Genomic DNA, 15,345 nt, shown 5'->3' with positions numbered 1-15,345 from the left:
TGATTGCTGATTCTGTTGTCTCAGCAGCTATAGGTGCATTAAAGCAGAGGTTGTACTTGAATCCATTATTTTTAGTTAAAAAAAGATCTTAATACTTGAATTCCGCTGTCTCTGAGAGAAGCAGCCTTTAAATAGGTATGTTTAATATGTGCTTCAAGAGGGCAAAAGCAGGTCCAGCATCACGAGGCTGATGCTGAGCGGCCAGCGGGTCCCCTGCCAAGCACTAAGTGCTGGTTCCTGTAAGTGTTTCCCCTTTTTCCTCACAGCCCAAAATAACGCCTTAGTGCCGGTATTGCTTGGCATCAGCTCAGCGCGATAAGGGCTGTGAGGGGATGGATGGATGGAGGCTGAGGCGCCTTTAGTGCCGCCAGCGGGCGCCCAACCCGTGGTGGGCGGAGCAACCCAGGCAGGAGCGCGGGGGCTGCTGGGCCAACCCCAAGATGGCGGCGGGGCAGCGGGGCGGAGATCGCGGCCCCGAACGGCGGCTCCCCGGCTCGGCTCGGCTGTGAGGCGCCAGGCGGCCTGTGAGGAGGGCGGGAGGGGAGAGGACGGACAGGAGGAGAGTCGGGAGCGGGAGGAAGGAGGAGGGCGCTCGCCTGTGAGAGGGCGGGCCGGAGCGGCAATGGCCACCATGGAGAAGCTGATGAAGGCCTTCGAGTCGCTGCGATCCTTCCAGCAGCAGCAGGTGCCGGCCGTCATCCCCGAGGAGCCGACGCTGAGACCGTGAGTGAGCGGAGCGGGACGTGGGGTTGTGGCAGCGGGCGGACGAGTCCGGAGGTGCCGCCTGTGTTTGTGGCTGTTGAGGTGGCTGCAGGTCTCTGGGTGAAGGTTTGTAAACGCGGCAGCCTTGATAACTTAAGCCTTGTTTGACTCAACATGAGCCAGCAGTGCGCTCTGGCAGCCAGGAAAGCAAATGGGATCCTGGGCTCCATCAGGAGAGGGGTGGTCAGCAGGGATAGGGAGGTGATTGTCCCTCTCTGCTCTTGTGAGGCCCCATCTGTTGTACTGTGTCCAGGTGTGGAGCCCTCAGTACAAAAAAGACATGGAGATTTTGGAAAGGGTCCAGAGGAGGGACAGGAAGATGATCAGGGGGCTGGAGCACCTCCCCTATGAGGACAGGCTGAGGGAGTTGGGTTTGTTCAGCCTGGAGAAGAGAAGGTTGTGGGGTGACCTCATTGCAGCCTTTCAATACCTGAAGGGAACTTACTCCCAGGAGGGGAGTAAACTCTTGGAAAGGGCTGACAATAGCAGGACACGGGGAAATGGTTTTAAGTTAAAAGAGGGAAGATTTAGGTTGGATGTTAGGGGGAAGTTCTTCACTAGGAGAGTGGTTAGGCCCTGGAACAGGCTGCCCAGGGAGGCTGTGGATGCCCCGTCCTTGGAGGTGTTCAAGACCAGGTTGGACGGGGCCCTGGGCAACCTGATCTAGTAAAGGTGTATGTTTGGTGGCCCTGCCAGGCAGGGGGGTTGGAACTACATGATCCTTGAGGTCCCTTCCAACCCGGGTCATTCTGTGATTCTGTGAAAAGATCTTAAGTTTAGCTTAAAGTCTAGGACTCGTCTGTCTTTAAGGAATGGATGTAGATAACTGCTTATGGCAGGCTTTGCTTGAAGTCTTGCGTTGTCACGTGTTTTGAGCTCCAAGAGGAAATAACACAAATGTTTCTGCTATCTCTTTGTGTCCTTAGATATTAGGGTTGGAGGCACTGAAAAGATGTTTGTTCCTATCTGTGCAATGCTCTGCTTTCAAGTCAGGGAACCTGCAGCTTTGCTGGAGGCCAAGGAGCTGTTCAGTGCCCCAGTGCTGCCTGTCGGCTTTGCTTTCTCTAAAAATAACTTTTATTGAGCAGGTGAAAAGGCACTAAGGACTTTAGTGCACTCGGTAAGTGAGTCACACTGTTGCTGTTTCTCCAGACACGAGGGAGACAGGAGGAACACAAGAGCTGAGGAGCAGGTAGCTTCAAAATTGACAGTTTCAGGTGCTTTTGGCAGAGCTGATCCACAATGGAAGCTGGGCTCTTGGCCACCTGCTCCCACAGTACGTTTTGAGACAGATGCCAGCTGGATTTGCCACGGTTCATACTGCTTGGACACTCTCACCTCAAACACTTTCATTGTGTCATTGATACTCTTGGGGACACAACAGATGGAAAACCTTATTTTCTTCATAAGCCAATTGTTTTCATATACCTCAGTGTTTACAGGGACTAATTGCTGTTTTATTTTTTGTTTGTACTATGATTTTGCATGGCATGGAGAATAGGTGGACGTCTATTTCCAGTCTTTACTGTGCATAGCGGAAGAAAATCTAAGCAGATATTGCTAGGATAGATCATCTTATTTGAAAAGAAAGGCTTGAAAATAATTTGTGATGCTTGCAGGGGGATGTTATGGTTGATTTGGGGGTTTGCATTTAGTCATACCAGAATCAAAGCGCTAAAAAATCAAGCTTGTAATTGTCCTAGTTGACTTTGTTTTTTTCTGTTTAAAAATAGACTGGTTGTTTTCAGAAAGCTGATAGTATTGCATGCCCCCAGGAGCTTTACCAATTCAGAAAGGGCACTGAGCTCCATAAAAGCCTATGAAATGATATTGTGCCGATCTTCTTTGGAGTTTCCAGAATTGGTAGTGAAATACCAGGTGACATCTTGAGCTGAACTCCTGGTGTTGGTTGTGTTTTCCATCCGATGGGTTAGAAAAGAGAAATGCCTTCCCGTGTTCTTTGCACATAGGGACCAGCGTTCATCTTAATTGTGATCCTGCACAGATAACCCTTATTTATTTAGCAGTGCTGTATGCTAACAAACTACTCTCTCCTGATGTGTAATATTTTAAGATCACAGAGGCTGGAGCTTAGAGATGGGAATCGTTTGCACGAATGTCATCGTGACAATGAATTTTGAGATCTTGATGAAAATAATATCCTGGTTTTACATTTATTATTAAGGTATTGATTGAATTCATTTATTGGTAACGTGAGAGTTCTTTTCTCTCCTTTCCTCAAGGTTTTAATCAGCAGTAATCACTTATTGTGGTTTTAGTGTGTGTTACAGACATGTCAGGTTGTGGCCTCCTCTCTTTCTGTGGTTGGTTTAGCCTTCTATGAATGCTCAGATTGAGCTCTCTGTCATCATTTTGCTTCTACAAGCTTCTGCTGAGGCACCTTCTTGTCTTCCATCTCTGTTTTTTTGCTTTTTTGGACTCCTGAATTTTGGTTGGAGTTGGGTATGTTGGGTTCAACTCAACAGAGTTGAAAGTTTGGTCAATGTGATGTAAAAATTGACTTTGTTCGATGAAACAAAAGAACGGATGGACTGTCATACAGCATCCTGTATCGTATTCATCTCACCTCTTGTCACAGAGCTGACCAGAATGGTGTGATAATCGCAGGTTACTTCTGCTACACATAACTACATGTAGCTAGTTCTACACGTAACTAGTTTTGATTTGACCATTCTAAAGGCTGTCCTCTTGTTATTGTTTTTCCCACCTTTGGAACTGTTAACTCGTTCCGATAGTTAATTATTATAGTCATTTTAAATTGTGACCTATTTCCAGTTTGAATCATTCATTTATATTTACGTGCGGTTCTTACCCTTATGTTTGAAGCCAAGGAACTTTCCAGTAATGGGCATTTTCATGAGCACATGATATACATTAAAAGTTTTCTTTCTGTCCTTCAGAAGCTGCTTTTTAGGAAGGCACAAATACCAAACAGCAAATGAAGGATCCAGTGCAGCAAAGGCAGTTTGATGCTTTTCCTTCCTTCCCTTTGGATAGTGACTCAATTTCTTTTAGTTTAAATGGAATGTGCGTAGTTCAGAAGTTACCATTTCAGTTTTCACTTCAATTTTTCTCTTTTCAGGCCATTTTTTAAATGATTTTTTTCAACTACCCGTTTCAGAAGCGATGGACTCATGTTAGGGGAGCTCTTTGCTTACGGAAATCTGCCAGGGATCGATGTGTGCTCATCTGTTATTATTGAACATTGCTCCCTGCTTTGCCCAGGGCTATATTAGCTGAAGACGAGATCCTCTCTGAGGAATACTGAAGCTTACATTTGACAATATTTTCTTTAGATCTAATGGAAAAAATGCTGTTGTTTTGGTTTGGTTTTTTCCTCATTAGTGTTCTTTATATTTTTTGCAAGGGAGAAATAAGCAGATGATTGGGAGAAAAACTGAAAGGTTGGGATGAAATAAACCCCCATTTCCAATATGACAGAATATTATTCCAATAAAAAAATATGCTAATGTTTGAGCTGAAGATATTTCAGTTTAATTCTACAAAGCTTTGTGTCTTAACAGTGTATTTTCAGTTACTATAATGTGTTCATTGGCTGGTCACTGTTGGCCCTTACAGCTGTGTTGACTGTGATACTGTAGTTCAGGGCTGCTGTGATCATTTTCGACTTCTACTTTAGAAATGCTTGTTTGCACTTTGATGGTTTTGCTGTTTTTTCTTGAGACAGAAAACTCAGTGTTAAAAATACAGATTACTTTTGTTCACCTGGAAAGCAAAAGCGAAGTCCAGCTCTGTGCATCTGTGCATTCACTCATCTGCGAGTCAATGAGCAGGTGCTTTTTGCAAGTACACACAGAGGTACCTTGGGCTGTGTTTTTCAGCTCCTGGGTTTCGACTAGTGAATTATTTATAAGTAATTTCCCCTTTCCTAGGGGTGGTTCTCTGACACTTAAGTTAAAAGTAGGAGACTTTGCATATAGTGAAATGAAATTTCACAGTCATAGTTTGAGTCTGTCTCATTCTAGTGTTTTATTTTGTGGTTTTGTTTCCCCTAGTTCATATATTAAAATGATTGAGGATGGAGTAGGGAAGAAGCTTCTGTTATTTATGGGCTGATAGCATGTGAGAGTGGTGAGAGGCTTTATACATTGGGCTTTGCACCTCTTGTAGGTATGCTTTGATTCTGTGACTTCTATTGCTTATTCTGTGCTTGCTGCTAGTTAGCTTGGCCTTAGTGTTTCTATAAGGACAAGATTGTAGACAGGTATGGACCATGCCTAGAGTTTTGCTATTTGGACAATTTCAAAATCATCTGGGGCATTGTGATGTATGGCAGGATTGCATTGATATAGTTACTGCTCACTTTTAGTCTTAGATTTATTTTAATTGTTTCGTTTTAGAAAGAAGGAACTTCTAACTACCAAGAAAGATCGAGTGAATCATTGCCTGACAATATGTGAAAACATTGTTGCTCAGTCTTTAAGGTAAGACAAAGTCTGGCTTTAATATGAATAGCAACTTCTGGTTACTAGACACATGTAGGCTGATTTTAAGTGCTCAGTTTCTGTTTAAACTGAAATGGTACAATGCTTTTTATTGCTTCTTGTTGTGTTTTTTTAACTAAGCCAAATTGTACTAGTTTTCTTTACACATTGGTAGAGTGGATACTATCCTATTTCAGACAGAAAAGCCAAGGCAAAGAAGTCAAATACTGTGCCTGGTTATGTAGGGAAATTATCTCCTCTCTTCTTACTAAACATCTGCTGGATCATTTCTCCCCTTGTAAAACCATGTATATGCAGTAGAGTTCTGAAACCCCTTTATGACTGGCATTGATGTTTGCTTTTTGCAGTGCACATTGTGATTTTCTGATATTCGTTTATTTAGAAATTCTCCAGAATTTCAGAAGCTGCTGGGGATTGCTATGGAAGTTTTTCTCCTCTGCAGCGAGGATGCAGAATCTGATGTCCGGATGGTTGCTGATGAATGCCTTAATAAAGTTATTAAAGTAAGTACTTTTAGGTATTTTGTTAACATATTTGTCTTCTTCTTGATGCTGTGTTAAATGTGAAATCACACATTCTTTTAATTACTTACTCTTGATAATCTCTTGTAATGCAAGAGTAAGCTTTAGGAAATTCTGTATGTCTTCTTAGGAGAGCTTTTTATGCATGGAGTTATATAAATTTTATATCAAATGAAGGCATTTGAACATGTCTCTGTGGTAATTCATTGCTCAGATATTTTTTGTTCAGTGATTCATTAACTCTGTTCTCTTTAACTTAGTTAAAGATCATTTGGGGATGGGAGGAATACTCCTTTGTTTTGTAAGCATGAAGTTACGTAGTATGTAGGAAAGCTAAAAATATTACTGGAAAGCTGACTGTAAGATGTTATGACGCTTTCCAGACTAATGGCATACTGTAATTCTGGTAGTGCTTTACTGAGACTTGGCAGAGGAGCTTTTAAGCATAATTAGGATGAAAGCAGTGTTCTGGAGTCTGTTTATTACCACGCTGCAAGCCAGAAACAAGGACTCGGTGCAGACAGCAGATGGATATTGATAGAAGGTCGGTCAAGGTCAAATTATGGATTCAACATACAAAATGAACCTTATGTGGAACTGATGTGAGCTGCTGCTTCCAGAACAGATTTACCTTCACCTGTCCTTTCTTTATTTTTTCTTCCTGTGTAATGTGCCTGCATCATTAATCTAGTTGATACGAAATGAAGTGCTTTATGAATTTGAAAGTAAGAGTTTTCTTAGTTAGTTAGCAGTTATGGCCTCCACATTAGCACTTGCCATGTAAGATTTTATAGTTATGAGTAATGCTCTGAAAATGTGAATTTAATGGTTGATGGTCAAAATGATGGATAGGGGACTAAAAGTCATTGAATAATAGGACAAGGAATAAAGAATCAAAAAGCCCAGAAAACAGGCTAATGCATAAAAGAGGGGTTCTCAAGAGCTATTAAAGGTTGTGGTACAAATGCAGCCTCAGTTTGGGATACACCTACCTCACTGTAGGCTGTTTGAAGGTGGGGGTGTATAGCAGGGAAGAACTCCCACTGCTTGCAAGCACTATTCTTGTATTTCAATAGTCTGTTCATGAGTATCTATTACTGGCTGTTGCCAGAAGGCATGGTCAGTTGGCTGTACCTGTGGTCTGATGCCATATGGCCTCTTTTGGGCAGATTGAGGTCAAGTAGCTAATACCAACTAATTTAAATACCTATATTATAGTTTAACTTGTGGGATTGTCTATGTTTCTGTTTGTTCTTTGTGTAAAAGGTGAACGAATGTCTCTTGTAAAACCAGAATGTGTTGAATACAGGATAACAGAGAGAGAATGGCTGATTTGTGTTTTTAAAGCTGTTTTATTACAAGTGCAATTTTATTCCTTTAAAGTGCCTCCGCTCTGATACAATGTATTGACAATGTATTTTATTGCAGGCTTTGATGGATTCCAATCTACCTAGGTTACAATTAGAACTGTACAAGGAGATTAAAAAGGTGAGGTTTGCTGCCTTTCACATCCTTCTGCAGTGTACTGTTTAGTGTTTTAGTATATGAGATTGTAGCATTAGTGTAAATAGCATTTTTGTTTGTTGATTTTTTAAGGTCAAGGTCAAAACCTCACTTTTGAAAGATCTCTGACAGCTTAAAATTATTCTACTCAGTTCCTCCCTGTTGGCCCTGTTTATTTAGATTTTTCCACCTCGAAAGCTTATCTGGCAGAAAATGTGTGAGCATTTGGTGTGAACAGCCTTAGTGACTCTACAGTCAAATGAATAAGCATATTAATGATGTTTGCTTCACTGAGTGAGCTGGAATGCATAACTTCAAGGAAAAAGTTGGTGAAAAGCGGGTGGAGGACACTGAAGTTCTTAATGTGCCAAAACTTCATACAGGAATGATGTGACCAAGACCTGAAGTGGTCTGATATAAGCTCTAATTACGTTGCTTTGTAAGTATGTTAAACATACTTACAGCTTAGTGTAAGAAACACAAGTAAAAATACTGAAGCCCCTCTTTGCACCACAGTGCACAATGTAATACCAATTATTATGTTAGTTGAAGGTTTTTTTATTTTATTAGTGTATGGTTATTAAATAACAAATGCTGTTTTCAGCATGGTATCACTGAAAAGCTTGTTTTGCTTCTATAAACACATAGCAGCTGGTATAAAAGAGAAAATATAGGTGGTGTTTGTCAGACACTAATGTTATTGATTATTATTATATTTCCCTACAATTGATAGAACTTCAGAAAACAAAATAAATAGGAAAAAAAAAAAAAGTGAATAGTTTTTCTGTAGATGTAGTGGGGTTTTTTCCTGCTTATGCTGACGGTGTTACCATGAAGCGTTGATACACTAGGAAAAGAAACTAAACAAAACAATTTCTAAACACCTCAGTTCAGTTTTCAGGAGGTCTTGATTTGAGAAGCATTTGGGTAAAGGTAAATAAAGTATGCGCTTTCTCCAAGTAGGGAAGTTATGAATGTGGCATCTCTTAACTTCCATAGTTTACCTCGTTGCCGACAATATTAAGGAGCTCCAATATATCCTCAGTCTCAGAGTTTAATTGTGTTCTGGTGCAAGTCAGTTGCATTATTGAGGGTAATTATATAGATAAATGGATACTAAAATCAGAATCCAAACCATTATGAAATGATACATGGAATTTTTGAGGTTCTCAAGAGCTGAAGGTTATTTACTTACATAGCTCTACTGCTGTCAATTTTGTGCTGTATTTGTATCTCTGCAAGTGTTGCAGTGATTTTTAGATTCTCATATCATCAGTTTCTTTGTTGGTTGATGACTGTGTCTGTGATATTTTAAGCTGATTTCAGCAGAATGGAAATCTCAGACGTTTCCTTCTCTTTTTTTTTGGTTTTTATTATTCATTTTGGGTCAGTTGGAAAATGAGTAATACCAACTATAAAAATAAAGACATTTGCTTCCTTTTGGCTAGAAGAATTTTAGGAATTGTAGACATCTTTTGTTCACATCTAAGTGAAATTGTGTAAGATTGAAGTAATTATAGATACTTTTAGTAAGGATTGGTCTTGCTTGATGAAATATAACAGTTGTACATTCGCTTTAGAATGGTGCTTCCCGAAGTCTGCGTGCTGCGCTGTGGAGATTTGCTGAGCTTGCTCATCTAGTTCGGCCTCAGAAATGCAGGTAAACTCATCTTAGCAATGAATTTTCCAAAGTTTAACAAAATATAGACAATAGCAAAGTGTTACAGCTAAGATACTTCTTAAAGCTACTTTCTAAGATACTTCATCCCTCACTGCCTTCCTTAATTCCTGTCTCATTCTCTGTGGATTAGCTTTGTTGGATTAGGTGATATTCTTCTAGCAGAACTTTAGTTCTGTGCTGTTTGTGATTCGGTGGGAGAGAGAAGGAAACTTATAAAAACATTGAGTTGTACTTCTTAATTTTCTTTTTGCTTAATATTGTCTACAAATCACTATCATAGCTAATAGATGCATTTTGTATGATTTAGTAATATTAATAATTGAGGGGTATGGAGTGTATGAATTTAAAATGTTTAGGTCATTACAGTTGTTCTTACCTCCAATTTGTTTTTCTCCTTTGTCATTCTTAGACCATACTTAGTGAACCTTTTGCCCTGTTTGACACGAATAAGTAAGAGACCTGAAGAATCCGTACAAGAAACATTAGCTGCAGCAATACCAAAAATCATGGCAGCATTTGGCAATTTTGCAAACGACAATGAGATTAAGGTACCTTCACCATAGTATTGCTTCCTGATATCTCAAATCACAGTTAAGCTACTGCTGTTACCAATCAGGTGTTACAGTGGATTGTGTAATAGCTGCATGTGTAAATTAAGGCAAATGTTGTCCTTGTATGATGTAGTGCTTTGGGTGATTAAAAAAAAACAAGATATTTGCTGACTTCTTAACTCCTCTCCTTTTTTCTTTATCATTAAAAGTAAAGTAACGTATTTTGTTTTTAGGTTTTATTGAAGGCTTTTATAGCTAACCTGAAGTCCAGTTCCCCTACTATCCGTCGAACAGCTGCGGGATCAGCAGTAAGCATCTGTCAGCATTCACGAAGAACGCAGTATTTTTATGCCTGGTTATTGAATGTACTTTTAGGTAAGATTTGGGAGGGGGGAAATTGCATTTGCTTCAGGTATAAGTAACATGAAATTGTTTTTTCATGTGTGATGCTAAACCTGACAGTGGTTTTCAGGCAAAAAAGGGATACTTAGGCTATCAGTTACACTGCTAATGCTTTCTTTATATTGTATTGTTGGGCCTATGCTTTAGTCTTAGCTAAGTCTTAAATAATACATAGTTTCAAGTGCTTCTACACTTAAAAATATATATTTAGTTGATGGATGGTTATGTGGTCTTTTTGTTTTAAAGAAACTATTAAAAAATGATGTATTAAAATTAACCATTGTCAATAAGTTTATTCTCTTCTTACCTCCAGGCTTGTTGGTTCCTGTAGAAGATGATCATCCTACGCTTTTAATTCTGGGTGTTTTACTTACACTAAGGTATCTCATACCTTTATTGCAACAACAAGTAAAGGACACCAGCCTGAAAGGCAGTTTTGGTGTAACAAGGAAAGAAGCAGAGATTTCACCTTCACCAGAGCAGCTTGTACAGGTATAACTTATGAGGAATAAATAACCTGGAAAGTATTTGGAGTGGAGTGGGAGGAAATTTTTTAATGTAGTATGATGAAATGCTAGTTTGGCATTGAACATTTCAGGCTTTTCGTGTTGGTAACTGCTGTTTGGAATTCCTGGTAAATTATTTTGATAACAAGAAGTATGAGAAGAATGCTTGTTAGGTGCTCCTGAAGAAGCCAGTGAGCTTCATTTACTGTGGTGCATTAAAAAGAGCGTGTCCAGCAGGTCGAGGGAGGTGATCCTCCCCCTCTACTCTGCCCTGGTGAGGCCTCATCTGGAATATTGTGTCCAGTTCTGGGCTCCCCAGTACAAAAAAGACAGGGATCTCTTGGAAAGAGTCCAGCGGAGGGCCACTAAGATGGTGAAGGGCCTGGAGCATGAGGAGGGTCTCGTGAGGAGAGACTAAGCAAACTGGGTCTGTTTAGCCTTGAAAAAAGAAGGCTGAGAGGGGACTTGATCCAGGTTTATAAATACCTGAGGTGTGGGAGCCATAGTGGTGAGGCTGGTCTCTTTTTAGTAGTGTATGGGGACAGGACTAGGGGTAATGGGATGAAAGTACAGCATAGGAAGTTCCGCATGAATGTGTGGAAGAACTTCTTTACAGTGAGGGTGATGGAGCACTGGAACAGGCTGCCCAGGGAGGTGGTGGAGTCTCCTTTCTGGAGATATTCAAGACCCACCTGGCCACCTACCTGTGTGACATGGTGTAGGGAGCCTGCTTTGGCAGGGGGGTTGGACTCAATGATCTTTAGAGGTCCGTTCCAACCCCTACAAGTCTGTGATTCTGTGATTAACATTGAAGTATTGCTTGGTGTGATACTTCCTTCTCTAACAATAATAAGCAAATGTCTTAATGGAGGCTTCTATTGAGGAAGTTAAATGGCTAGATTTAAATAATCTTTTCCCTAAGAAAAGTGTGATGAAGATTAGATACGCCCTATCTGCCATTTTTAATGCATTTTTAATGAGATTTTAAGTGGTATGTGAGAGCAAATATAGAATGTTGTGTCTTTACTGAAACTCAGCTCAGTATTTTGTTGTTTTTCAGGTTTACGAGTTGACTTTGCATTACACTCAGCATCAGGACCATAATGTTGTGACTGGAGCTTTAGAATTACTGCAGCAGCTCTTTAGAACACCACCACCTGAACTTCTCCATGCCTTGACTGCTTTAGGTGGCATTGCACAGGTCAGTGTATCCAAAGATGAATCTGCCATCAGGAACCGCAGTGGGAGCATAGTGGAGCTCATCGGTAAGATGTATTTTCAGTAATCTGAGTTAATCTTGAGATGTTGACAGGCTCTTTCCTTGTTGTAATCTGAAAGTATGAAGTATGAAATAGAAAGTGTAAAAGCATACGTAGCATTTTTCCAGGTACAGGATAAGATCCCCTGCCATCCTCCCCTTTAAGTGGGTGTCCATCTGTTGAGTAATGAGAACTTCCAAAGTCAGTATTTTTGTTTCTGTTTTCTTATTTACACAGAGTCAGTTAACAGTGTTATTTTTTTCCCCACAATGTTTATGTTTTTTTCACTAAGCACCTGACAATTGTGATTCATAGAAAGCTCATCTGACCAGAATTTATGTATTAACTGTATGTACTAACGAAGAGTTTTGTGCTGAATAAGAAAACCAGCATGAAACTAAAGCATGACCTTAGTTTACCCATAACTTTTAAAATCAATTATTAATGTTCTAGTCTACGAAGTGCATGTTCTTAAGACTGTCTTTTAACTGCTACTGACCCATTTCAAAAGAATCAGTCTCTGACTGGATTTCTATAAGGACTTCTTTGGACTATCAGATCATTCTAGTATTGCTGCTCTTAGAAGGTAATTCATTAGCCAGGAACAAACAATCATAGCAGTGAAATTAATAACACTTTTTTTGTTTAAAAAGCAAACTTTGCTTAATTTGGATAGAAAATAAAGAAGTCATTTCATGGTGCATGATGCAAAAAAAAAACCCAAAAAACATCAAAACAAAAAAAACCCACTCAACAAACTTAATAAGCATCAAGTTTGCTTTTTTTTCCTGGCTTTGTATTTTTTTGTATTTCCCATCTGTGGCCGTTAGAATTCCTTCACGATTGCAGCAACTCTCTCTTTGCCCTGATATGTTACTTTCTGTGATTTGCAGCTGGAGGGGGGTCTTCATGCAGCCCTGTTCTTGCAAGAAAGCATAAAGGTGATTATTTCCAAAATCAAATTTTTAATTACATTCTTCTCTGATTTTTTATTTCTTCTCCCATTTCATTGTCTTGCTGAGCTCTGGTATTCATTCACAAATGCCTTCCTGTTATCAGCTGACCTCAATCACCATGAATCTTAAAATAATTCTGACGTGATTTCTGATGGTTACAACCAAGACATTCTAAAATTATTCACAGCTCATTCTTGTTTTTGCTGTAGCACCCTAGCGAAATTATGATGATAAATACTGATGAAATTTCAATTGTTTAAGAGCATGTTTAGAAGTATTCAATGTGGGCATTCTTCCCTTTGTCAGTAATACTTAACCTTTAATGTAACTGACAGAACCATTAACCTTCCTGTTTTTGGTAGGCATATTTTCTTGTTTCACTAATGCATGTGTATGTTTGCATGCTTTGATATGATACTTTTTGATTAATTTTTTTGACCTGTCATCGATAACTAGGAGTACTCATTCTGTGTTTTATTGTGCATATTTTCATTTCTTTAGCAAACAACACATTTAGCAGGACTTGAAAAAATAAATCTTACTCTGAAATATTATTTTCTTAGTTTGTGCATAAAAGCACTTCACATCTGGTTATTATATGCTTTGATTAGTAAGTCATATCCATAATGGAATCACTCTACATGCAGCTCACAATAGATTTTTCATCTGACCAAGGTATTTCTGTCACTACAGTGAGACTGAGTGAGAATCAGTACAAGCACAGTATGCAGACAGGTGTTGAATACTTTGAAAAGGTAAACTTCGGGGAAAGGTAGTTTAAAAGTAAATAGGATTAAACAGTCTGAAAGGAGCTTACTTACCTAGCTTACTTTTATTTCTTCAAATATGTCCTTCCATCTTTGTGTGCGAGGAATCTATGCTTTATTGCTCAAACAGTATACCTAAATATGAAATACAGAGTAGAGCTGAATGAAGTGGAATATTTATCACTGCATCAATGCGTAGTCCTTTGGAAACAGCAGAGTGAATGAAAAGTTGCTTTTGAATATAGGTATTGCTGCAGCATCCCAAGGTGAGACAGAATGCAGCAAATCAGAATAACAGAATAGAATCATAGAATCACTCAATTTGGAAATGACCTGGAAATCTGTGATGCTCACATTGGAACTCATCTTTTCCATATATATTCAGTTATACTGCTTCAGAACATCTTTATTTTTGAGCATCTGGCCTATGCTGGTTTGTTTGTTTCAACTTCAGAAAATTATTTTCAAGGAAGGCTGAAAACTCGTTTTTCAATGAAAGAATACGTTCTGTGTCTTAACTGGTTTTTATTTGTTTGCTTCAGAGGAACATTATACTGTGGCTTGTTCTATAAACTGATGTAAACACAAAAATGTAATATGCCCCAATTAGTGTTTTTCAATGTCCTTCTTTCACTCACTTTAAAGGTGATCAGCTGAGGAAAACAAGAAAACTGGTTTGTTTCAGTGGAATGGATATGAATGTGGGAAAGAATAGAGAATAATGCGTTATTTTTCATGCTCTGGGAATTCTTAGCAGACTTTTACCCATTCTTGTGGAAGTGAGCAGTTCTCAATAATTGCTGTGTTGTTTTGCACAGAACATACCCAGAAATTTCATGTTACCTTTCTGCCTTACGTACAGGTTTGAATAGCATAAAATATACTTTTGTAGAGGAAGACAAAAGTTGTGCAGTTGTGATAGAGAAATTAATACAGAAATCTATTAATGCTTTTTTCTACTGATTACTTATATGTAATATAAAACAGTCCATCTACAATTGCCAGAGCAATGATATCTTGGACCTCTGAGCAAATGGGTTGTAATACCTCAGTTGTTCCCTTTTTTCAGTAGAGCTGTATCTCTGTTTTACTCAAGCAGTGAGCATCTGCAGGTATCTTTCTCTCTCTAGTGCCTCTATTTTAAATATACATTAAACTGTGAGTAAAAGAACTCTAAGCTGATTGTATTCGGCTATAAGTGGTTCTCATTCTTCCTGTGGCAAAAGCCTCTCTTAAGATTTTTGCCATAGTGGCTCCTGTATCTTAGTGGATTTTGTCTGCTTATGTTGTCTTGTGCTTCTTCTCCTGAGCATTTTCCATTCTTTTATCATTGGAATTTCAGGCTCCAACCTGAGAGTAGCCTTTGACTGATGATTTTAGTAGCCTTAAAGAAAGAGGCTATTTTGTCTGTGGTGCGTATTGTCCCTCTGAGTTGAGGGCAGACATCCAGATGCCTTTGTAATGTGACATACTTGAAGAAATTAGTGGGATTTTAAGCAGTCCGCAAAAATAAACGAGTAAATAAAGATATAAGTGGTTTCCTGAGTGGTTAGACCATTCAGTAGAATTACTTAGCTGTGATTCTTCATAGCTGTTTCTTTCCTGACTAGATAATGAGGGACTGGATCTTTGCTTTCTTTATTCCTTTCTCTTTATAGTTTGTTGCCTTTTATAGCTTTGAAAAAATATTTAAAAGTTTATCACAAATATCTTCAACTGTAACTCTGGAAAGCTGTAGACCTCTTTCTTCCATCACTTCTCAGGTAAAATACTTCTTGGTGAAGAAGAAGGTTTGGAAGATGATTCTGAAACTCGATCAGATGTCAGCGCTGCATCGTTTGCAGGTAGTTCACATTCCTTCTAGTGTTGCATCAATCCATGTTACTTTGTTATAAAACATTTCTTTTAGTGTAGGTACATAAAATACAGAAGTCTGTTTGATAACTACTA

General features: G+C 39.1%; 1 protein-coding gene across 8 annotated transcripts in view; it reads left to right on the top strand.

Annotated features, from left to right (window-relative positions):
* Positions 1-403: 403 nt before the first annotated feature.
* Positions 404-15,345, top strand: part of HTT (huntingtin) — a 70,975-nt gene continuing 56,033 nt past the window's right edge. For 5 of the 8 annotated variants that reach the window (XR_014945524.1, XR_014945525.1, XR_014945526.1 and 2 more), the window contains exons 1-11: positions 406-723; positions 5,145-5,228; positions 5,632-5,752; positions 7,199-7,258; positions 8,854-8,933; positions 9,364-9,502; positions 9,739-9,880; positions 10,221-10,399; positions 11,474-11,678; positions 12,566-12,613; positions 15,159-15,239. Coding sequence is in view for 5 of the 8 variants with exons in the window: in XM_015862634.3 (XP_015718120.2) it covers positions 623-723; positions 5,145-5,228; positions 5,632-5,752; positions 7,199-7,258; positions 8,854-8,933; positions 9,364-9,502; positions 9,739-9,880; positions 10,221-10,399; positions 11,474-11,678; positions 12,566-12,613; positions 15,159-15,239 (1,240 nt within the window). In the remaining 3 variants the exon portion in view is untranslated. Of the gene's footprint in view, positions 724-5,144; positions 5,229-5,631; positions 5,753-7,198; positions 7,259-8,853; positions 8,934-9,363; positions 9,503-9,738; positions 9,881-10,220; positions 10,400-11,473; positions 11,679-12,565; positions 12,614-15,158; positions 15,240-15,345 lie in introns of all 8 variants that reach the window. The other 3 variants (XM_015862635.3, XM_085545764.1, XM_085545765.1) reach the window with 2 other exon arrangements.

The sequence above is a fragment of the Coturnix japonica genome, chromosome 4, assembly GCF_054131305.1.
Source record: "Coturnix japonica strain WE chromosome 4, WE-NBRP24, whole genome shotgun sequence".
Classification (NCBI taxonomy): Eukaryota; Metazoa; Chordata; class Aves; order Galliformes; family Phasianidae; genus Coturnix; species Coturnix japonica.
Note: the sequence above shows the minus strand (reverse complement) of the source record. Positions and strands in the feature narration are given on the sequence as shown.